This window comes from Diplotaxodon limnothrissa, linkage group LG15 (assembly GCF_057381915.1).
Source record: "Diplotaxodon limnothrissa isolate DT_005_m linkage group LG15, D_limnothrissa_male_GT1.1, whole genome shotgun sequence".
NCBI classification, from domain to species: Eukaryota; Metazoa; Chordata; class Actinopteri; order Cichliformes; family Cichlidae; genus Diplotaxodon; species Diplotaxodon limnothrissa.
Genome location: NC_140610.1, coordinates 10,300,179 through 10,323,507, shown reverse-complemented (window position 1 = coordinate 10,323,507; position 23,329 = coordinate 10,300,179). Strand labels below are relative to the sequence as shown.

The window sequence follows — 23,329 nt, the reverse complement described above, 5'->3', positions numbered from 1 at the left end:
CTTTTTTGTGTATCAATTTCTTAAGCTATTCAAATCTATTCATACCTACAATGAATCTCTGACAGGTGTGTGTCAATAAATATTTGATATAAGCTAGTGCTATGCAAAGAACGCAAAAAACAACATGTAGTAGTGTGATCTAACCTAACCAAACTACAGAGGAAGTGTCTTAATGTATCTCTTTAATCAGTCATCATCAGACGGGATGCCTCACATCATCATCGTCTTGCAGTCATGTGGATCATGTGTAATGTGCAACATGTTCAGCAGGGGGTGCTAGCTGAACATGTGCATTGGCCTGACAACATTAAATCAGACGAAGAAGAATCCTAGCAAAACGAGGAATAACGGCCTGACGCAGTTAGTTGTTGTTTGTATGAGTTCGCGTTACATACCCTGCGAAGTAATGGTTAACTGTCACGGATTTTGTATGCTCGGGTCCAGAGTTTCCATGCTGTCATTCAAGGTCGGTGCTTTGGTTGCAGGTAGCAGATAGAGGCGTTCCTAGCCGCTCTGCTAGCTCGGTTTGTGGTATTTTGTTTGAGAGGAATGCAACGGCCGCCGAGCTGCACTTCTGTCTAGCTTCCTGGATAATGAACTTCGCTTTTTATGACTAAATAGAGTTAACTCCTGTTTGCTAACTGATATAAATTATTTTAAAATATGGCGAACTTTGTAAAGACGTTTGTGCAGATATGTAATTATCTACAGGACCCAGAACTTGTAGCAAGGTTTCAACATTTCTGCGGCGTTGAAGGAACATTTCCGGATGCACCGAAAGCACCGGACAGCGGGGTGTCTGAGCCGGACCGTCCGGGGCTGAGGAAGCGGGTCCAGCAAGGTGCAAAGAGCTCAGATGCAGGTGTTGGAAATGGAGCAGCCGGAGATGGTCCCACGCCGCAAGTTAACGGGATGCTGGGAGACGACACCACCGGGCCCGATAGCTCATCAGCAGCAGCAGACTCAGAAACCACCATAGCAAAACCCCTCCGGAGGAACTCACTGACCGGAGATACCGGTCAGGAGTTCCTGATCCACAACAAGTTTCTGTTCTACCTGTTCACGTTTGGCACTGAGCTGGGCAACGAGATGTTCTTCATCATCTTCTTCCCCTTCGTCTTATGGAACATCGACGCCCTGGTCAGCCGGAGACTCATCGTGGTCTGGGCCTGGAACCTGTTCGTGGGACAGTCCACCAAGGACATGATCCGCTGGTCCCGACCGGCCTCTCCTCCTGTGGTAAAGGTGGAGGTCTTCTACAATTCCGAGTACAGCATGCCATCCACGCACGCCATGACGGGCACGGCCCTGCCTTTCTGTCTCTTCATGCTGACCTACGGACGGTGGCAGGTGAGCATATGTACACAGTCCAGGTGCTTTAATCGGATTAAAAAAGTGTAATAAATATATATGTCTGTGAAGGTTCTCAGTCATCCAGGTCATCGTAGTCAAAGGAGCTTGCAAAGAAAAGCGTCTGGACTTCTTTAAGTTGCTTGAAGACGTTTCACCTCTCATCCGAGAAGCTTGACTAATAAATATATAGCTAGACAGACCCCAGAAGAAAAAAAAACCCAACTAAATTACAGTGTCCAGTAGAAGTTTTTCCCCACTGACCTCTAGGCGACTAGATCAGAGCTTCACTGGCTCAGTTTGTCTGTAGCAGCAGTTTGATATTTTACTATTATAAGATATGCAATTTAAAAAAAAAAAAAAAAAAACCAAAAAACTTTTTGTTTGATTTGTTAGAGTTTGACAGTGGACACAACCCCAAAGATCTTTGTCTCCAGCGGGGGTATTTTCTGTCCCAGAATGGACAATTAGGGAGTTGAATGTTTCATTGTGCATGGTGGTCAGCATGATCAATCCAAATAAAACTATGATTACTGTAGTTAAAGTTGTAGAGAGACTCCAGTACTCTCCGACTGTCTGTGGAAAAACAGAGATCCCACTTGTCCCAGTTTCATAGCAGAGTGTTCAAGGCACAATCCACACAATGGCTTTCCTCTGGACAGGAACAGGCCTGAACAGGATGCATATGCTTTGTATGCACACTGTTACACCCCTGGAGTTTGAATCCCCAGTGTTGCTTTATGTTTTTACTACAAAGTGCTATTTGATACATCTGCTGGTCCTGCAAAGTGGATCATCCTTTAAAATTATAATCATCTTTCAGAAAACTGAAATAGTAAGAGAGATTTCTATAGCTTATCAGAATTTATCATTTAAGACCAACACATAAGTCTGTATTCTGTTAAGGGGGAAATTATTGTTCAGCTATGGCAGCCTGTAAATAGTCAGTTGGCAGTTTTTTGGACTGCCTGTCTCTCTGCTGAAGAGTGTTTCTTGTCAGATTGGGCAGTGTAAAAAAATATGTGGTGCAACCGGTCTTAGGGCTACTCATGTTTGTGTTGTTGTCAGTCCACTAGCCAGCCGTGGAGAAGATTGAAGCTATAACATACAAAGAGCTGAAGTGAAACTAAATGTTAAAAACAATTTAAAAAAATGTCCACTGCAGCCACTGCCTGTATGTTTTATACTGTATTTTTGTTTTCTTTGATGCTTTTTTCACACTTCTCACATTCCCGGTGAACTCTGAAGCACAGGGTCATCAACACTGATCACTGTGCAGTTGGGATTTTGGAGGACTGTACAAAAGGATGTTTGCATTTGCAGGTGCACTAGATGTTACTTTCAGCTGTATAGCAGAACTTTTTGGCTTAGAATAGACTTTTGTGATATGACTGCACACAGGTGACTGCTTGTTTAATCTGCATATATTCAAGGACATGAGTCTGTGTTGACTTAAAAAAAAAAAGTTAATATATTTTCCTGTTATTTTATTTGGACATTTGATAAACAAAAATGAATTTTAATCCAGTACAGGCCACTTATGAAACCTTGTTGTAAATTGCACTCTTAATGATTCTACTTTGCAAAGGCAACATTTTTATTTTTGGTTGCTCAAATATAAAATATGCTGGATATGCAAGAGAAATACTGCGTAAGCATGCCTTTTAGCAGTTTCAGTTCTTTTTGTGACACTTGGTGAACTTTTTATTTTGTAATATTTCAGCCATAAAAATGATTTCTAAAGGTTGCAAATGCTCATTTTGGAATATTTTGACAGCATCTGTCAAATACTAGCTTGCTTTACTTTTACTGCGATCTCAATACAAAGCTTTTCCAATTGTTATGCTACTCAGTGAAACATGCTGTCTTCAGAAATGATTTGTAAATGTGGAATTCCAGGTCAAGGCATGCTCTTTGAACACCATTGTAAATGCTTTTCTTCTTCATGTTGCCTTAGATTTCAAAGGTCTAGCTTTAACACAGGATATGAGGACACTTTGATAATTCACGGCACAGGTGGGCAGAGGTGCCAAGTTCCCAGATGGGGTCCAAATGTTTTCTTTTTTGTTTAGTTTTTTCTTTTCATGTAAACTTGACATTGAAAAGCGCAAACCAACAGAAAGCCCAGCATACACTATTTTGTGCAGGGCCCCTCGGTCTCAAAGAGCCGGCCAATCCGACTGAAGGACTGCCATTTAAATCCCAGTTAGTCTTCAGTGACCAGTCTTTAATGAAGAACAGCACAGCTTAGATCAAATCGTAACAAAAGCTGTAATATATCAAGCTTATGCTTTGATTTGTGCCCCTAACAAGACATTAAAGAAGTGGACTGACAGCTGGATTACAGAGGTTCACATAAGGAGAAAGAACCAAGCTGTGTTTTGTTTTTATTTAAATGAACAATATCACAATATCAGAGCAAGTGCAGGAAGCAATGAATGCGCTTTGGGAGGAGAAAGTGTCAAAGGTATCCTGTGATTGAGTCGGTTTTCTAGGAAAGTGGGCGGGGAAGTCCAGTTCGACCAGATCGAAGAACACAAAACATTTTTTTTCCAGCCTTCATGCTCCAAACAAAAGGGATCCACTGCCTGCATAGTCAGTTAAAATGGTTTGAACTTAAAACGCATCAATGAATACAGATAAACATGTGTCTAAAGCTGTGAATGGGTTATATTGAGTGATGAGAACTTTTAATCAATAAATGACCAAAAAAAGAAATGGACTCTGTCCCAAAATAGAGGTGGCAACAACTCTTAAATGCAACTTTGAGTAGTGAATTCATCATAAAACTACAGTTAATGCTTACCTAATCTTTTTTGTGGTACAGTGGTACAGTAAAACAAGCCTAAGTACACGAAGCAAACATAACAGGGGTCCATTATGTCTCTTCTTAAACTGTTATTTCTATTTTGTGGACACAGCAGAGACAAAAACAGGAGCTGCCTAAGAATTTGGCCTGTGTCGTTTCTTTGAGCAATGGCAGAGACAAAAGTAAGGAACAGAGAGGGAGAGGATATAAAAGGGGGGTTTGTGCCGAGAGATAAAAAGAATGGAAAGAGAGAGAAAGGAAGGTCAGCACCAGGGAGGAAGCGCTCAGTACCTGATTAAGTGTGTGTTGATGGTACACCTGCAACCAGGCCTTGAACTGAATGAATGTAGCTCTCTGAACTGCATGAACCTTCTTCCGTGTTAAGTTGCTGCAGTGTCAGGACTTCAGAGGAAGAGGTGAAAAATTTCAGAGAAGAAGGTTACAAAAGGTTTCAAAAGATAAGATATACGCCATAAAAGCTGTCATAGTATGGCGGGAGGGTTATCTAAATATATAGATGACAATTTGGCTGATAGCCAGTGCGGCTATTTGGTTTTAATTTTTGTTTTTTGGTGTTATTTATTATCCGTTTTGTGCCAGAGGTTTTATGAAAATAACCCAGCTGGTGTAAAGACTTCCAGCTTTTCTTTGCACTATTTTTAAATCTTTAGCCAAAGCTAATATGGAACAAGAGATAATCATTGGCCACTGCCATTGGTAAATGGCTTCTTATTTGCTGATAGGCTGAGAGCCATCTCCAAGGCCAATATTTGCTAGAATTGATTGTTGGTTTTTCAGTCAGTCCAACTGATTGGTTCAGAGGATGAAGCAGCTAATTTTTTTTTTTCGTCTTGCACCACGGTGAAGCTGACATTTGTGGTTCTGAATTAAATATCTCAACAACTTTTTCCAGGAAATCTGTAACTCTTTCACGTCCACCCACGATAAATATTGATCAAGCTTAACTCGAATTTTCGCACACAGATAAAATCAGGTCGTAGTTTACTCTACCAATAGTTTAGTTTACATTTAGTTTACACAAGTGATGCCATTCTCAGCTGATAGTCGTGTCATGTTACTCAGGAAACGCTGAGTAAGGTGCTAATCATGGTAAACAGATGTCTCAACATTGCTGCAATTGTGACAGGGCTCTAGAGTGCGACCAATTTGGTCGCAAATGCGACCAAATTTTTCAGTGGTGCGACTAAAAATAAATATTTGGTCGCACAGGTGCGACCAACTGTTCCGGTAACAAAAAAAAAATCTCTGTAACTCTCCTTGTGGTCAACAACAGACACACATTATGCCCCTATCGTGGACTAAACCAATCAGAGATAGTCAGGGGCGGGACCTCTCTGATTGGCCGTGGTCCAGTTGAAAGTGCAAGTGGAAGAGAGAGGTGAGTAGCTTGAATAAAGCGATATCAATTCATTAACGGATTCCACACAAAGACCTAAACACGGAGCGGACCCAACACATCAGAATCAGCTTCGTCTTTCTCGTCTTTCTCACCCGACGGCCTGAACACGGACACGCTGTCGGAGCTTAGCGATTCTTCGGGTCCGCGCTGTGTTTACGTCTTTTTGCGCTGATTCTGAGCTGCAGGTTTTGCCTCTCTCCAACCAAAATTCACCGAGCCTGCAGCAAAAGAAGCAGCAAACTGCGCTTCACATTTGATCAATGTCGTCATGAATTCCCTCTGACTTTTGCTGTTTTGCTTCCACCACGATAAAAATCACACTTCCTGCACAGCTCTCTCTCTCTCTGTACTTCAGGAACAGTTTCCCGTCTCAAATCTGTTTTCTGCATTATTCATTCGCTTATTACCCACCAGTCTAGCGTTGTTTACAGCGCTTTTTCTTTTTTCACTTAAATGACCTCGGACAAGAAAGCCTAATTTCTGCTGTTCAATACTGAAGAAATTTAAATTTCTTAAAATTATGCAAAATTGCAGAATATTTTTAAGGTTATCTGTTATAAAAAGCCAGACCAGGAAAATCTCCTTCATGTTTTCCTGTGTTTTATTCTCAGTTACTTTCACACAAAGGCATCTGCTGTGATTTTCACAATTCTGATGAAGTCTCATGTGTATCAGTACTGATAAATGATCAGAATTATAATATTTCTGACTGTCTGAGGCTAAATTGAATCAAATCAGGACTTTGAGAACCGGAATTGAATGGATTATAGAAATCAGTGATGATACTCAGCCCTAGTGAGCAGCCTAGGCCTGAGAGAAGTGGATGTACTGTAGCTGTGGGTAATAAGAAAAGATGAAAAGAACTATTGATAACTTTTTTGTTAAGTTAAGGCCTGATCTGTCTGAAATTCATAGCCAGTGCTCTGACACGGTGCCATCAATATTTGAATGCTGAAAAAGCACAGTGTATCCAGAAAACACATTATATGCTGCAGTAAATGCACTGCCCAAGTGTCCCCTCTCCCCACGGCCTTTCAGCAGCAGACAGCAGCAAACAGGTTGTCAGAGGAGGCCAAGATGATGATTAAGTTTTTAACATTTTCTACAATATTGACAAAGCACTTTAAGCACAAGTTTGTTAGTTAATAATTTAGAAATTAATATTGTCTGTATGGACTCCCCCCCCCCCCCCCCCAAAGAAAGTGCACATGTAAAACTGCGGTGTTAAGCGATGCGGTTGAAAAATTTGAGTGCGCCTAACTTTTGTGCTGGTACGCCTAAATTTTTAAAGTTAGGCGTACCGGTGCGCCCATGTCAAAAAGTTAGTCTAGAGCCCTGTGTGAGCATGCTGATGTTAGCATTCAGCTTTTGATGCACTACTGTGACAAAGGGCAGACTAATGGAGACTCAGAGTTGTTTTCACAACACGTTTTCAGTGACCCTTGCATCAGTTTCAAATACAATATGCTTTAGGTTGCTGATCACAGCAGTTTTTAAAGCTGTGATTTCCACTGATGGTGAACATCCTGGGTAGCTTGGCTTTGTTCCAATTAAGACATCTTCTCAGCTTTTTTTAATGCATTCTCTGTTTTCTCTTATAGTATCCTTTCCTCTTGGGCTTCTGTGTGGCTCTCAGCTGGAGTGTCCTGGTCTGTGTAAGCCGAGTCTACATGGGGATGCACTCCGTTCTGGTAAGCAGCTGCAGTTTTTAACCTGAAATTAAATGTTCTCAGTGGTGATCCTCATTCAGCATCTTTTACTTCCATTATAGCCTGCAGGCATTTGCCTTCTTATACTATAGTCTTAGTGTAGCCTCAATATGAAACTTTGGTAAGGCAAAATGCATTTCTGAGAACTTCCACTGTCACGATACCTGCTGCGAGTGGCGTGCATATCTCAGATATCACTTGCATGCATACTTAAAATTACTTTCGGTCCAACTGTTGCAGTGAGAGGAGCTGTCAGATGACTTTTAGTTGAAAACAAAACATTATTTTTCCAATTGTTAGTATCAAATTCATTTTTTTCTGATTACTTAATAAATTTCCTGTTGCGTGTAGCAGTTAGAGGAAGTAAGTGCTTTTTTTTTCTTTTTTCTTTTTTTCTTTTTAATCTGCGTACCATACTGCTGGGTTTTGGAAACCTCTGATAAAAAACATCTCTTGGCCTTTGGTTAATGGTCTTTCAGGCTGGCTTTTTAGGGAAAAGGTAAAATTTATTGTAATTAGGGAAACCTTGGGAATTTGGAAAAAGAAATAATCCTGAGAAGGGTTTAGTAATAATTGTTATTACTTTTTCCTGGATTTATTTAAATATAATTTGAAGATGCAGTATTTTAGCATTTCTGCATTGTCACTAAAACACAATGCTAAGCCCATTAACAGATTTATAACATAAGTATGAAGTTGACATTTATAATTCATGGAACATGATGTTAACAGAGCCAATAAACAAATTAAAGCGCTGAGATTAGATTAGATACTGTGACCTGCAAACCTGTGACCTGGTAGCAGCTCTATGGAGATACTGCTTCCTCCAATGGTAACACCTGCTCATCTGTCAGCACCTCACCTGATCCTAACTGGACTTTTTTATGACTGTGGAGTAATCTGCAACTTAAAGGACATGTTTCATGGAGGAAAGTGTAATTGTAGCACCTCCTACAGGACAGGTAGCAGCAAAGCATTTTTTATTTGGTTGTTTATTGGATGTGTGTACTACTGTTACTTTAAAAAAAAAAAAAAAAAGTTTAATTGTTATTAAACATATATCATCAGCCCTAAATATGCTTTGTCAGCACTCTGTCTTTCCTTAAATGCTACCGAAACTGTCTTGCTGCTTTACAATGATTTATGTCCCTGTGTTTCAGGAGGTAATCACTGGCTTCCTGTACACCCTCCTTATTCTCGCCTTCTTCCAACCAATTCTGGGGAAGATTGACAACTACTACATGATGGGCAGCTACGCTCCACTTATGATTGTCATATCACATGTGGGCTTCGGACTTGTGGCTTTCTCTCTGGATTCGTGGAGCACCTCTCGGGGCGATACAGCTCAAGCTCTGGGCACTGGGGCAGGAGCTGCTTTAGCTTCCCACGTGAACTATCAGCTGGGCCTCCAGCTGGATCCTCCACTGTCATCGCTTCCTCTAACATTGCCATCACTCAGCGTTAGCTTGGTGTTGCGCTCCATGCTACGCTTCTTCATCGGAGTCGCCGTACTCCTCGTCACGAGGATGATTATGAAAGCAGTGACTATTCCTTTCTTATGCCGACTATTTGGGCTGCCCATGGACGATGTAAGACGGGCGAGACAGCAAATGAAAGTGGAGCTGCCGTATCGTTACATCGTCTACAGTGTTGTGGGTTTTAGTTGTGCGTGCTTTGTGCCTCTCCTCTTTAAGATCTTAGGTCTTGCCTAACTGTTGTGTGCAAACTGCCATGTCCTGTTGATATGGTGAACATGCTGCTTGTTTTGACACAAGGGAAGGCTCTGTTTCTGCATGATTAAGGGCGTTTTAAAGGATAAGTCCTATGGTATTATGTGTTTCCATTATCGTTAAATCCCATCAAAAGACTAGAATCGGTAATGAATCGATTGACAGTGCGGTGTGTATCCAGCCAGAGGGGTGTACTACAAAGTCATATTAATGGTTTAAAGTGCCGTGTCGAGCAGCTGAAAGTTTCAGAGGGCTCACTCAGCACTAAAATAATTAACTTGAATTAAAATGTTTATTTTATGGCTCTGGGATAAATCCCAAGATTAATCATTTTCTGCAGCATTAATCTCTTGTCATTTATGTTATCTTCATGCATCACCAATTTATCATCTGATAACATCTCTGATCGACTAGGCAACAGACATAGGGAACCTTTTGTGCAGAAGAAGAAGAGTCACGTGACCTGTGAAATGCCCTCTTTGTTAGCACTCAGAAAACCTCGCCTAACAGAGAACGATAAGAACCACTGTTGTCATATCTGTTATCTCCAATTGTGGTTTTAGGTTTTGTTGAGCCAGCAGAGGCAAAGAAAGCCTGGCTATGGGGAAATTTGTTTGTACTACACCCCTCAGCTGTGACGTTTCATTACCATGAGAACAACAGCTCACGTATGCAGTCATGCTGATACAGACAAAACCACAAGTATTAATTATTTATGAATAATTACTTGCTAAAAACTGCAAAACCCACTGGCTTAAGTTTATGAGCTGGCAGCCATGCTCTGGAGGAGTTTAAAAGTAATGTGTCTTTTGGTTTTGATCTTTTTGGGGGATTTGTTGAATTATTAAATGGATGGGATATCACCTGCCTTATCCTTTAAGATCCACCTGTGCTCAACACATTTAAGTGTTAACTGGAGCTACTTAAATATAAAGTACTGTAATGATGCTCATATTCATCATTGTGGACTCTATTGTTCAAATATAACTTTTTTTTTTTTTTTTTTTTTTGGAGAGTTTGACTCTTTGAAATTAAACCAAAATATGAATCTGTAAATCAAAGTGATGAAAAATACTGTAAGTATTTAAGCTTCCAGGCTTCAGGACATTTAATGATCTGTATGTAAATACGGAGGACTCTTTACCTTTTAGTGGGTCGTATATGTCATCACTATTTTTCTACATTTCCATATTCAGCATTGTCCTGTGTAACTTTGGCCCAAATTTAGGTTAAGTCGATTGATAGTAGAGAATTAATGAAAAACAATATTTTTGATAAATTATTTTATCATTGTATTTGATGAATGGTTGTATTGGGAAACAAAGGAATATATTATTCATACTTTATTGCTCTGAATGCCAGAGACGTTTCAGTTCTCCTTACTCTCACAGTCTGCAAAACCTTAGACCCTAAAAGTTGTCTGATTGTTGTAACTGTTTGTAATTTCTTGTGTTGTTTTAATAATCAGTCCGAATATCAATGCCCGACTTATATCAGAACATGTAGGGCTATTTATAGATCTGCTATTTCCATCAGTTCTCCCATTTTTTTTTTCTCTTGTTGTCTGATACCTGTGTATATTTAAAACATTTGGAGACAATAAAAAATAAAATATTTTAAAAAGAAAAAAAGAGTATTTTATTTTGTTGTATTATAAATAAATTCAGGTGAAGCCACTCACAACATAGATGGGAGACCTGTCCACAATGTACCCCATCTCTCACCCAGTGATGGCCAAAACATGGATCTGGATAAGCGGTTAAGAAAATTGATGGAAACCATTTAGTGCATCTGGGATTTTTATGCTAGTGTGTTGTGTTTTTTAATATTGTAAATATTGTGGCCAAATGGACAAAAAAGAAGACATATGCACTTAGAGACTGTAAAATCTTAGATTTCTGTTGAAATTACTTTGAAGGCTCTCAAGACATCATCTCTCAGGAAAAATAATAAATAAATAAAAGAATTTCACCAAACGTGACTCTTGAACTTGTCATTCCACAATGGAAGCAATTTGTTTTTGTGCCATATTACAGTTATTTCATAATTAAATATTATTCCAGAAACATTAGAATTTTTAAGCTGCTTCTATGTTTATATAGTTAAATTATTTTAAAGACTGACTTGCAGCTACATCTTTTTATTTTCTTTATTTTTCTTTATTTTCATTTTTTTTTTTTTTCCCATTCACCTGAGATGGTAGTGGAAAAGCATTTATATATGATTGTACATTATCTTTTAATTGTACATTACCTCTTTTTCAGCAAAAAGTGAATCTAAAAAACTTAAAGCAGGATGGAGTGTGATTAGGCTTTATTCCCACCTAGGTGTCCCTGTGAAGTATTTTTTGCTTTTTTCCAGGAATAAATGTTTTGAACATGTCAAATTGGCGCTTGATACTTTTTAAAATAAAAAATAAATAGACTAATTATATAGTGCACGTGCACTCGTGTAGAATCGCTTTCAATTTTTTAAAAATTCCGCCTAAAAGCTATTTGAGCTTTTATTTTGAAAACTGCTGGTCACCTGATAACCCGGAAGTCCGTAGTTTGACAGTTACCGTCCAAAACATTTTTTTCCTCTACTCCTGTGGTTCACAGTGGAGCAGCAGGATAGCAGGATTTATTACATTAAGGTTATATGACGTGTTGGTTAACTAATGTAGCCGTGACAGCAGTAAGTGAAGTAGTTATTTTAGAGATTTTTCGTTGAATTTTGTTTCCAACTTTCTTCGCTAACAGTTAAAAGTTTTCCTGTTGCTAATCTTAGTTTACCTTGACCTGCCGGCTGGATCGGCTTTTATGACACACGAACAACTTATGTGAAGTTTTGTGTACATAAGCAAGTCATCTGCCGCCCGCGCACATGCCTCGTTTGGAAAAGACAAATCTCCGAGGCAGGGACAGGTAGGAACCTTTTCTGCACTCACTCTTTGGGTTTTAAGGTGGTGCTGGGGAATGAGGAGTGAAGGTCATTCAAAATAGCTTGTAATTTCCACTCTTTCTCTGTCTGTTCACACAAATCAGGCCACAGTTAGACTGGAGGTTTGTGCAGAGGTTCTGCAGCATCCAGAAGGTCTTGTTCCCATCATGGACCAGTCAGAGTGTCCTGATGTTTGGGACGCTGCTGGGCGTTACTCTGGCAGGTAACAGCTGGAGGAGTGTAATAGAACAAAAAGAGGAGGAAACTGTAAACTTAGACTGTGGTCTAACTTTGAGGAACTTCTGATAGCATCAGAAAGCTTGCATTGACTGCAGTCAAATGAGCCCTGACCACAGGAGGCTTTGTCTCTTTCTTGATGACCTTTAGCTAATCATTTTGCTCTTTTATGAGTCACTGTTTGAACTGACTCCTTCCTCATGATACAATGTGCTAACACGTGTTTTTCTGTCATCAGAGCAGCTGATCATTTACCAGGTGGGAGTCCTCCCCAGCCACTTCTACAATGTGCTGGCAGACAAAAATTACTCAGGCTTCAGGAGTCTGGTGGGCACTGCCATGGTGCTCATTTTATTCAACTCCACAGTAAGTTAAAGTAGCAGAGGAACGACAGAAGTCAACATACTAACACAGTAGCATTTATCCTGCAAAGCAAATAAGATTAACACCCTACAGACACGCTGTCTCACGCGTGTCCAGTATTTCTGTTTATGCTTTCTTGGGCGAGTCGCCCCTGAAAAAAATTTATTTTAAATTTTATTGAGACACATACCTGGTCAAATTAAAGCTATAGTAGAAACCCATCTCATATTGATTGGTATAGGTGTAGTCATTTAAATCATTTATATGATAATTTAATTGCTGTTCATACATTTGGAAATAATGTTAATTTTCTGCATCTTTCTTTTACTACTGTATATTTTACTAATATGTGTATTTATGGTAGTTTTGTATTTATAGTGTATTGTGATTTTAGCTTGACAAGGGCTGGAAATTAACAATAGGTGTAAACTCTGTGTGCAGCATATCAGTTTCACGCACTGTATCAGAAGTATGTCAAACTGCATTTTCCCTTTTAAACGCTTAAATGAAATACGTAGATTTAAGGATTTAAGGAAACAGAAATAGCTGCTTTTAGCTGCTCCCCTATTCGCAAGGGGTCACCGCAGTGGTAGCTCTGTGTTTGATTTGGCGCCGTTTTTATGCCGGATGCACTTCCTGAAGCAAGCCTAAAGGGATTTGTTTCTCCTCTTGGGATCGAATTAATTAACGCGAGTCGTGCAGGTTTGGTTTGTGAAATATACAGTTTTTATAAGATTAACACTAAGTCTCTGCAACTGCATATACTTTATTTATCAGAACCTGTTTAGTAGTGTACATTATCTGTTACATTCAGATGCGCATTTCAAATACCTAAGTCAAAAGTTTGATAAATAGTTTCTTATGTTTTACTGCATGGCATCACACCTTTGGATTGATGCTGTAACAGTAGCAACTTTATAAGGTCAGGACAACCTGACATGACCATTTTATAGCCGCATGCATTTGGTCTTGATTGTGTTTGCTTGGATTTTGAACCTAAGAAACTAACTTTAGTCAGCTTATTTAAGCATGTTGCTTTTTAAAGGAACTTCTGTGGCAGGTCTTTCCTGATCTATAACATCTTTATTTAAGTTATTGTCACTTATTGTTACTTTTTCTCTCTCCCCTTCTTTGTTGTTCCCCTCCCATGCAGTTGAAAAGTATTGACCAGTACATTTGCAATCAGATGTATGTCAGCTGGAGGAAGACGCTAACAGAGAGCCTCCATTCGGCCTACTTCCAGGGAAGAGTCTACTACACGCTCAACGTGCTCAGAGAGGACATAGACAACCCGTAAGCATGAATGCATTTCCTGGTTGGTGTATTGTTATGCATGAAAATGTTTTGCTGTCATTGTCTAATTGCGTTGTTGTGGGCAGAGACCAGCGGATCAGTCAGGATGCAGAGAGGTTGTGTAAGCAGATGAGCAGCATGGCGAGTCGCCTGATCATCTCACCATTCACCCTGACTTACTACACCTACCACTGCTTTCACAGGTGAGCACGTTGTGCTGTATGATCAACCCCATCACACACTGTGGTAGAGATCATTCAGCTATGTCGGGGTGCCACAGTTTTACAGCCACGTTTCTGAATATCTGTCCTTTAGAGAGGCCCAGAGTACATAAAACAAGGGATGGAATTAGAAAGTTAGAAGAATAAATACCTGTTATATGTAATTTAAAGCATTACATGTGCTCTACAAAAGGTCTGCTGCAACTTTGACCTTATTAAAATTCAGGCTAAATTGGGGCTTCTTGTTAACCCCTAAGCTCTGTTTGACATTTCCAGCTGGAAAAAAAGAACAACCTTAAATTTAGTAACAGGCTGCAAAACAGTGAGGGCAAAAGAACAACCTCTACTATGGATGGGAAGCATATTCTGACATACAATAAACCTTCTTGTCCTTATCATCAGACTGCAGTAAGATTTGGAAAAAATGACTCTGTTTGCTTCCACTTTATCAAAAACTGTCAGTTAGAGAGAAGATAACAGCCTTGTAAAAATAACAGACCCCTTTAACCCTTTCTAAAAAATCCTGGGCTCAACAAATTCTACATCAGCCGTAGTTGTAGTAATACCAGGTGGTCTTTGTTGTATTCGTGCCATAGGTGGTGACCTTTGAAAATGGCGCTGGTTGCATTTATATAACATGTACAGCCTGGACTCGATATGCTGGCCTCCAGAGAGGAAAAAGGTTAAATGTGAGCTGTAAAAGCAGCAAAATGACTCTTTGAATATCACTGCGTGCACTTTAAGTGTTGTGTTGTTGATGTATTTTGATGTAACGGGCTCCTAAAGTTGTTTTGCTTTGCAGCACTGGCTGGATTGGTCCTGTGAGTATCTTTGGTTACTTTGTAATCGGGACTATTGCCAATAAAATCCTCATGGGGCCGATTGTGTCAACTCTCTTTGAGCAAGAGAAACTGGAGGGAGACTTCAGGTAGGTTCAGCCTTTATAAGTTTGTAAATTTGTGCTAACAGCAGATTGATTTAACCTCTAACAGAGTCTTTGGGTATTCTGCCAGCTTTGTTTGAAACAAATCCTTCCTGTATTTGTTGTCAAAGACACTTGGGTTCTGTTAAAAGGAAATATCTGTAGGCTTTGGCGCAATGCCTTCTGTGTAGGGGTGGGTTCTTATAATCGATTCATCGATTAAAATCGATTCTGGCTTGGATAACGTAAAATCGATTCATTAAAATCCTGAATCAATTTTTTAATATAAATTTATTTTGCCCAAAATGCCAGAATCTCAGGTGAAATCTCACAAAATTTCAAGAACCACCAAACAGTTAAGACAGTAAATGAGAGCAGGAACACGGATTCTGCACAAAGACTTAAACACACAGCGGGACCCGCGGATCAGAATCAGTTAGATGTCGCTTTTCTCACAGTCGGGGCTGAAAGCCGACAGCTCGCTGACTCTGATCTGTCGGCGGGTCTGCGCTTTGTGTGCACGCCCTTTATGCGCCGATTCTAAAGCTGTTAGTTTGATCTCTCTCCAAACAATATTGACCGAACCAGCAGCAAAAGAAGATCCAAACGCTTCACATAAACATCGTCATGAATTCACTCAGACTTTTACTGTTTTGCTTCCACTGCGATGCACAGCTCTCTCTCTGTACTTCAAGAACAGTTTCCCTTTCTTCATTATTCGCTTGCTTGTTACGCACAAGTCTACTGTTGTTTACAGGCTGTCGGCCGCTGTTTTTTCCCTTTTACATTCTTCCGAAAAGAAAACCTCATTTCTGCTGTTCAATACTGAACAAATTTAAACTTTTTAAAATTATTCAAAATGCAAAACGCTGTGTCTGTAATAAAACCGCTGTAACTTCAGAGGTGATGTTCATATGCTGATTAATGGTTTTCTTTCGTTTTTGATGTACTGCAGAATATTTTTATAAAATCCCAGGCCAGGAAAATCACCTTCATGTTTTTCTGTGTTTTATCCTCAGCTACTTTGACACAAAGGCCTCTGCTGTGATGCTCACACCTGTGATAAAGTCTTGCGTGTGTCAGCTTCCTTTTTATTGATACAAAAATATGTAAATGTACTGATCTGAATTATAATATTTCTGACTGTCAAAATTTCCCAGATTTAAATCGAATCGAATTAAATCGAATCGTGGATCGAATCGATTCGGGGCCTTGTGAATCGGAATTGAATCGATTCTAGAAATCAGTGACGATACCCAGCCCTACTTCTGTGTAACACAGGATATGCATCAGCTTGTTTTTTTTAAAAGACGAATCTATCACAAGCTGAAACAGCCTCCCTTTGTGTTCAGAGAGGAACAGATCAACTGGTTTCTGTTAAAGTGGATCTTTTATGGTTTTCTTTATTTCCTGTCATGTGTATACTGTCACAACAGCATGCAATGATTATATTAATCATGGAGAAATCCTCAAATAATGAGTTCAGGGTACACATGATCTCTGTAAGCCACCAGCTCAGGTTTCACACTGCTCTAAACAGTCAGATTCAGATCTTTATGAAATCAGTGAGAGTAGACAACAGAAGCCTCCTGAGGGGTATACTATGAAGTGAGATTGGTGGATTATTGAGGGAAACTGATCTGTGTGCTTTTCTATTGTAAAAGTGATGCTATTTGTTATATTTTCATATTCTTTATAGCTCTGTATCATCTGCTCCTCCACCTCTGATTGGAGTAGGTTGTGCTCTGTAGGTCTATTTTGTGCAGAAGGAAGCATTACATGACATGTGAAACGTGCGGCTGTTCCTACAGTGGATGAACTGAGAGGCTGTTCATCCACATTGCTTTGAACTGTGAATCATGCAAATATACTGTTGTGGGTAGTCTAGTAAGGATCTGGAAATGAGCGAGATGGATCTCTTTTAAATTGCAATTGATGCACATTTTTATCACACATGTTTTTTTCATGTCTAGATTCAAGCACATGCAAATCCGTGTCAATGCAGAGTCTGCAGCTTTTTACAGGTGAGACACAACCACAACATTACTGATGCTGCAAAGGTGGCTGTTATTGTTGCCAGACAGTTTGAGTTTATCTTCCTGTATTGATAAGATGTATTGATGGAGCTTATTCAGAAATCGAATGAAACCAGAGAACGAAATGGAAAAAAAAAAAATCCGCCTGTCTCTACTTGCAGAGCTGGTAAAGTGGAGCACATGAGGACGGACCGCAGACTGCAGGCTCTGTTGTATACTCAAAAGAGGCTCATAAACAAAGAGCTCTGGCTTTATAGTAAGAACGTTCTATACCTTACTGTTATCATGCTTATATAACACTACTTTGTACACTCAACCTCTAAGCCTGTAATGTCTCCTTTCACAGTTGGAGTGAACACATTTGACTACCTTGGAGGATTCCTGAGCTACATTATAATCGCCATTCCCATTTTTAGTGGTGTTTACGATAGCCTCACTCCTGGTGAACTTAGTGCTCTCATCAGCAAGGTAGACATGTTTTATGTCTTTTCTTATTTAAATATCTCTTTTTATTTATGTCAAAATAGAACTTAAAACAGAGCTATATAAACGATTAAAAAAAGGAACTGTGTACATCCTGGTTAGGCAGCAGTTTGAGCCATTTGTATTATGTTGCATGATAACCTAATACCTCAATAAATGTAAAAGTACCAGCCACCTTATTAGGTACACCTTTCTGGTACTAGGTTAGACACCCTTTTTTCTTCAGTGCTGCCTTCATTTTTTCAACAAGTTTCAGCAAGATTCAACAAGGTGTTGGAAAATTCCTCACAGATCTTTGTCCATATTAAAATGATAACATCACACAGTCGCTGCAGATTTGTCAATTTCACATCTATGATATGGATTTCCTGTTTCACCAAATACCAAAGGTGCTCTATTGGGTTGTGATCTGGTGAATGCAGAGGCCATTTGAGTACAAGATTTCATGTTCAAGAAACCAGATTGAGATGATTTGTTCTTTGTGACGTGGTGAATTATCTCGCTGGAACAAGTTTCATTGGAAGATGGGTAAACTGTGATCATATAGGTATGGAGATGGTATGCAAGCTGTGATGCTTAAATGATGCTTAGTTGGTACTAAGGGACTCAAAGAGGAAGGACCCTCCTCTGACCTCTGACATTTAAATGCATTTTCACCCAGAGAGCTGCTGCTCATGGGATATTTTCTCTCTGTTTTTTTATTTTTATTTTTTTATCATTCTCTGTAAAGCCTAGAGATGTTTGTCTGAGGATAATCTCAGCAGAGGCAACAGTTTGTAAAATCCTCACACAAACCAGTCTGGTACCTAGAACCATCCCATGTTCAAATCCACCTTCTTCCTCATTCTGATGCTTAGCTAAAACTTCAGCAAGATGTTTTGACCATGTCTGCACGTCTAAAAGCATTGCCATGTGATTGGCTATTTCAAGAGTTGCAATAATAAGCTGCTGAACAAGTGTACCTAATGAAGTGGCTACTTCAATATGTGGGAGCCAGATAGTTCTGAGTATCTGTGCATATTTTTAACCTGATGACATCAATACTAAATTAGAAGATAAAATCCAAAACTGCTGTCTTGCATGAGTGCACACTGTCCTAATGCTTTCCTTACAGTGGGGCTGAAAGAGGAACTCCATCATGTTTGTTAGTAGAGTAGTTTACCCACTAGGTGGCACCAAAATCCTTTTTATCCCCTCAAAAAACGTAAACGCCATCTCTTGCGCTGCACACAGATTTGACTTCTGAATGTTTTGTTGTGCATGCAGACCTTTTGAAAAAACAAACAAACCTAGTCTCTTATTGACTCTCTGCTTCTTATTCCCTCTCCTTGTTCACATTCAGAACGCCTTTGTGTGCATCTACTTGATAAATGGTTTCACGCAGTTAATAGACCTGTCAACTACTCTGTCAGATGTGGCTGGATACACCCACAGGTATCAGGCTGCATACTTAAATTCACCTCTTTGAGGACAAATGATGACAGCAGGATTTGTGTATACCGTCCACCTTTGCATAACCGTGTGTGTGTGTGCGTGTGTGTGCGTGTGTGTGTGTGTGTGTTGCGGTCAGGATCGGGGAGCTGAGGGAGGTGATGGATGACATCCTACGCAAGCAGTGCGACTACGACCCAGCATCAGGAGAAAGCTACGACTTTGACAGGTTTGTGTGGGCACATTATTCTCTGCTGCGTTAAAAAAAGAAGCACAGTGTGATGATTTAAGAAGCAGGCTGCATGTGAGGAGAATTTATTAGATTACATTAAACATACAGAAATGGAAACGGGAAAAGATGGTAAAAATTCATGTTTATACCAAAACCTCTGAGCCTCAACTACATCACACATCACCACCTCTCCACACAGTGACTTCAACATCCACGCAGGCCCAGTGGACATGGCCTTCATCGTGGACCATCTTTCATACAAATCCCCTTTCTCCGACGAGCTGCTGGTGGAGGACCTGAATCTGAAAATCAGCCAGGGAACTCATCTGTTGGTGGTGGGGAACACGGGCACCGGCAAGACTTCACTGCTGCGGGTCCTCAACCGTCTCTGGGAAGCACACAGCGGTGAGAGCAGAAGAACTGAGACTGTTTGGCCTAATTTGATCTTTTTTTATTATTGTATTAACTCTTTAGCAAATCGGGAGAAGCGAAGACGGCACAAAAAAGGGCAATAATAACAATGCATAACATGGGGGGGGGGACTAAGAATGACGGGAAAAATACATAAATAACAAAGAAACTGAGTCTGAGTTATTTAAAGAGATTTGTATATGGCAAGTATGAACATGAAAAACAGATCATAGTTTTACACGGATGTTGTCATGTATTGTTGACAACTCATCAGTACTGCACTTCACTGACTTGAGGAACAATAGCAACAACAAAGGTTCCATTATGTTAAATTTTATGTTTTTAAAAAGCCACGATATGGGGGTAAATAAATTTACTAGCTTGTTTTTGTTTATTTATTTATTTTGATTGGGAGAGATATGAGAAGGCAGTGTAAAGCCATCAAATAGAAACTGTAAAGCACAAATACATTCATTCAGCTGTCTGTCCTTCATTTTCCCTCAGGCTTTGTCCAGATGACCACGTGCTTTGGGCCCAGAGGAACGCTCTTCCTGCCACAGAAACCCTACCTGACCGATGGCACTCTGCGTGAGCAGGTCTCTTCTTATTGTGCTGTTTTTCTACAAATTTCTTCTTTTATATAAAGCGCTGATATGTTTATATCTAAAAAAGAAAAAAGAAAAACTTTAATTACTGAATTTACTGAAACACTTGTTTCCAACAGGTGATCTACCCACTGAAGGATATTTACCCTGCATCAGGTATTGTATTAAATGTGATCAACAGCTAATTAGCCAGAGGAAAACTACTCTATTAGTTAATCTGTGTGTGTGGTGTATTTTGTTGGGACAGAGACAAGCTCATCACTGTGTTACATCTGCCTTTCTTTTAAAACAACACCTTTAAGTGTGTCAAAACTGGGGAGAACGGTTGCTGCAGTTTTGAATGTGGCAGGACTCATTGTCCCTGTGCCACTTAGTGTCTCAGCTGCTCAGCGGTTTGGGCCTTTCCTTTGTTGTAATCTTTGCTACAAATGCTGTCGGTGGCAGGCAGGACAGCACTGCACTCAGTTCCTTTTGCTTCAGCTTTGTCTTGCTGAAATCATCAAGATTCAAGATTCAACAGCTTTATTGTCAGTACAGTAGTATACACTGTATACAGTGTACCGAAATGCTGTTTCACCGTAAACCCCCCATGGTCCATTTATAAATATATAAAAGATATATCTCCAAGAGATATAAAACTAGGAATTACAAATAAATAACATGCTAGGATTTGATAAAATTAGGGCTAAAAAGGTACTAATTACTAACTATACAATACTATAATGGTAACTATACAATATTAACTGCACGATAAACAAAGACAGGACAGAGACAATACAAAGTGGAATGTGCAGTAGGTATTGAATACCAGTTTCAAGTTATCGTTAGGATATTATTGACGAGGCATGACAAAGACGTGCAAAATGTGCAAATATATTATAATTTAGATGTGTGTTCAGAACTATGTGACTGAGTGTTCAAGTAAGCATATTGTTCCCAGGTCCAGTTTGTAGTGGATTTGTGGAAGTTTTTGTTTTTGAGTCTTTTGATGAGTATTATAAGGTGTTTGTAGAGGTGTATGTTTATATCAGTCCTTTTATGGTAGTGAGTTGAGGGCTCTGACTGCTTGGGGGAAGAAGCTCTTGCAGTGTCTGGTCGTTACGGTTTTAATGCTGCGAAACCGTCTGCCAGATGGAAGGAGGGAGAACAGTGCATGTGAGGGGTGGAAAGTGTCCTTCACTATGCTGTTCGCACGTCGGATGATGGGTCTGTCATAGAGTTGGGAGATGGATGTGAGAGGGCCTCCAATGATCCTCTCTGCTGTCCTCACTATCTGCTGCAGAGACTTCTTTTCAGTTAGGGTGCAGTTCTTTTTTGTTTTTTTTGACTGATTACACAGGACAGTTTGTCTGTGCTCTTTGACAACAGTTTCCATGTTTCTGAGCACATGAATTTCCACTACACTTTAATTCTACAAGTTCTTAAGTTGTTAAGAAGAAAGCTCAGCCTCTCTAAAGAGCCCTCTTTAAGTACCTCAGGATCTTCTATTGTAAATTAACCTCTTTAGCAATGAACTGTTCGACCAAATCAAGAATCAACATATTTTTATTTTTTACAAATATATTGTGTGTACGTGTGCGCGCGCGTATTTATCTTACTGAGGATCGTTGATACTAAATGGCAGTGCTGTAGAGAATTCAAGAAAAACCAGAATTACATGTCATGTTTTCAGGGTCGGTGGATGATGACAGAATTATACAATTCTTGGAACTAGCCGGAGTGGTGAGATAAATTCTGCTTTCATCTCCAATGCATGTTATTTCATGAAATTACTTTTCATTTTCACTCATGCTAAATAAAACCTTGATGTGTGTGCAGTCCAGTCTGCTGAAACGGACGGGCGGGCTGGATGAGAAAGTGGATTGGAACTGGTAAGAAACAATTAAAGAAGTAAAACTGTGTAATACTTCCTCAAGCTTGTTTTTGTTCTCTGCAGGTATGATGTTCTGTCTCCAGGTGAAATGCAGCGTCTCTCCTTTGCACGACTCTTCTACCTGCAGCCCAAATATGCAAGTATGCTCCTCTGGATACTCGCTAGAGCATCTCATAAGAAAACATGCATGCACTGATGAAGTTTTTAGTCGTGCTGAGTGTGTGGTTCAAGTGAGCTGAGGCTGTTTGCTGTGTTTACCGGACTGATGTGTTCTAGTCTGCAATTTTCTGGTGTTTGAACTTTAGTTTTAGATGAAGCCACTAGTGCTTTGACCGAGGAGGCGGAAGCACAGCTGTACCGAACTTGCAAACAGCTGGGCATGACTTTGGTCAGTCTGGGACATCGCAGCAGCCTGGAGAAGGTAGGCCAAACATCCTGACTCCAGTTAGGATAACTGGTGGAAATTACAGCCTGCACACTCAAAACTTTTGCTGTTCTTGGACACATCTTTTGCTTTAGTCACTGTTGTTGAGCCAAATCCCAGTAAGTGGGTTGCTTTGTATGACTCTTCCACATCTCCAAAAAGAGTAAAGTTGATCAGCAATACATTCTTGTGGCTTAGTTTCACCTGCCTTCTCTTACCTTGTTCTCAGATCTGTCCAACTGTTACTACATTATGTGAAACTTTGTTTTTCCAGTACCATGATGTCCAGCTGAAGCTGTGTGGAGAAGGCCGATGGGAGTTAACAAAGTTAAAAGGAACTAGCGGAAACCTCAGTCTCAAAGATGAAGCAATGTGACTGTGGCCATCTATTTGAAATGCTTTAACCAGTGTTTATGTTTACAGTGTCTTTAGAAGAATGTGAAAATTCTTCCTAGAACCAAATCAATCAAACTAATCCACTATTAACTTTTGATTTTTAGTGTGTGGACTAAAAAAAAAACTGGAATTTCACCCAATCACTTCTTGGTTCTGTTGCTTTTGTGTACGCCATCTGTTATCCCCAAAAATGGCAGCTTCTAGACTGACCTGGTCTTCAGTGGAGACGGTGCTTTTAATCTAAATATTTTTAAGAAAAAGATAATAATCGAACACATGCTGAAGAGATAAGGTATATAGATGTGGGGTGTACTGTAAGGCTGTGATTACATTGTATTAAATTATATACTATTGACTCAACATCGTCTATCAGTGTGGGGAATAAGGAACGTAAAGGGTCCTCGCCGTGTCACTCGCTAACATTCCAGTGCTCTCAGACAGCACACTTTGTTCTGTTAACAG

At 39.8% G+C, this 23,329-nt stretch overlaps 2 protein-coding genes across 2 annotated transcripts; both read left to right on the top strand.

The window, feature by feature from the left end:
* The first annotated feature begins 337 nt into the window (after positions 1–337).
* LOC146617088 (sphingosine-1-phosphate phosphatase 1-like) lies at positions 338–9,979 on the top strand. Its single transcript, XM_085372600.1, has 3 exons — positions 338–1,350; positions 7,181–7,270; positions 8,449–9,979. The coding sequence occupies exons 1-3, from the start codon at positions 664–666 to the stop codon at positions 8,998–9,000; spliced, it is 1,329 nt and encodes a 442-aa protein (XP_085228726.1). The 5' UTR covers positions 338–663; the 3' UTR covers positions 9,001–9,979.
* A 1,800-nt stretch (positions 9,980–11,779) lies between these two features.
* Positions 11,780–23,282, top strand: abcd4 (ATP-binding cassette, sub-family D (ALD), member 4). Its single transcript, XM_085372415.1, has 19 exons — positions 11,780–11,924; positions 12,045–12,163; positions 12,416–12,543; positions 13,694–13,833; positions 13,920–14,036; positions 14,857–14,982; positions 16,950–17,000; positions 17,174–17,268; positions 17,359–17,480; positions 18,838–18,929; positions 19,066–19,155; positions 19,358–19,563; positions 20,074–20,165; positions 20,294–20,330; positions 21,847–21,896; positions 21,993–22,045; positions 22,111–22,187; positions 22,353–22,468; positions 22,746–23,282. The coding sequence occupies exons 1-19, from the start codon at positions 11,884–11,886 to the stop codon at positions 22,845–22,847; spliced, it is 1,854 nt and encodes a 617-aa protein (XP_085228541.1). The 5' UTR covers positions 11,780–11,883; the 3' UTR covers positions 22,848–23,282.
* The last annotated feature ends 47 nt before the right edge of the window (positions 23,283–23,329 follow it).

Excerpts from the sequence above, each read along its gene's own strand:
- LOC146617088 (XM_085372600.1), top strand. The coding sequence starts at position 664 with ATGGCGAACTTTGTAAAGACGTTTGTGCAGATATGTAATTATCTACAG. Across the intron at positions 1,351-7,180 it reads TGACCTACGGACGGTGGCAG|TATCCTTTCCTCTTGGGCTT; the intron begins GTGAGCATATGT and ends TTTCTCTTATAG. Across the intron at positions 7,271-8,448 it reads TGGGGATGCACTCCGTTCTG|GAGGTAATCACTGGCTTCCT; the intron begins GTAAGCAGCTGC and ends CCTGTGTTTCAG.
- abcd4 (XM_085372415.1), top strand. The coding sequence starts at position 11,884 with ATGCCTCGTTTGGAAAAGACAAATCTCCGAGGCAGGGACAG. Across the intron at positions 12,164-12,415 it reads GCTGGGCGTTACTCTGGCAG|AGCAGCTGATCATTTACCAG; the intron begins GTAACAGCTGGA and ends TTCTGTCATCAG. Across the intron at positions 14,037-14,856 it reads ACCTACCACTGCTTTCACAG|CACTGGCTGGATTGGTCCTG; the intron begins GTGAGCACGTTG and ends TTTGCTTTGCAG.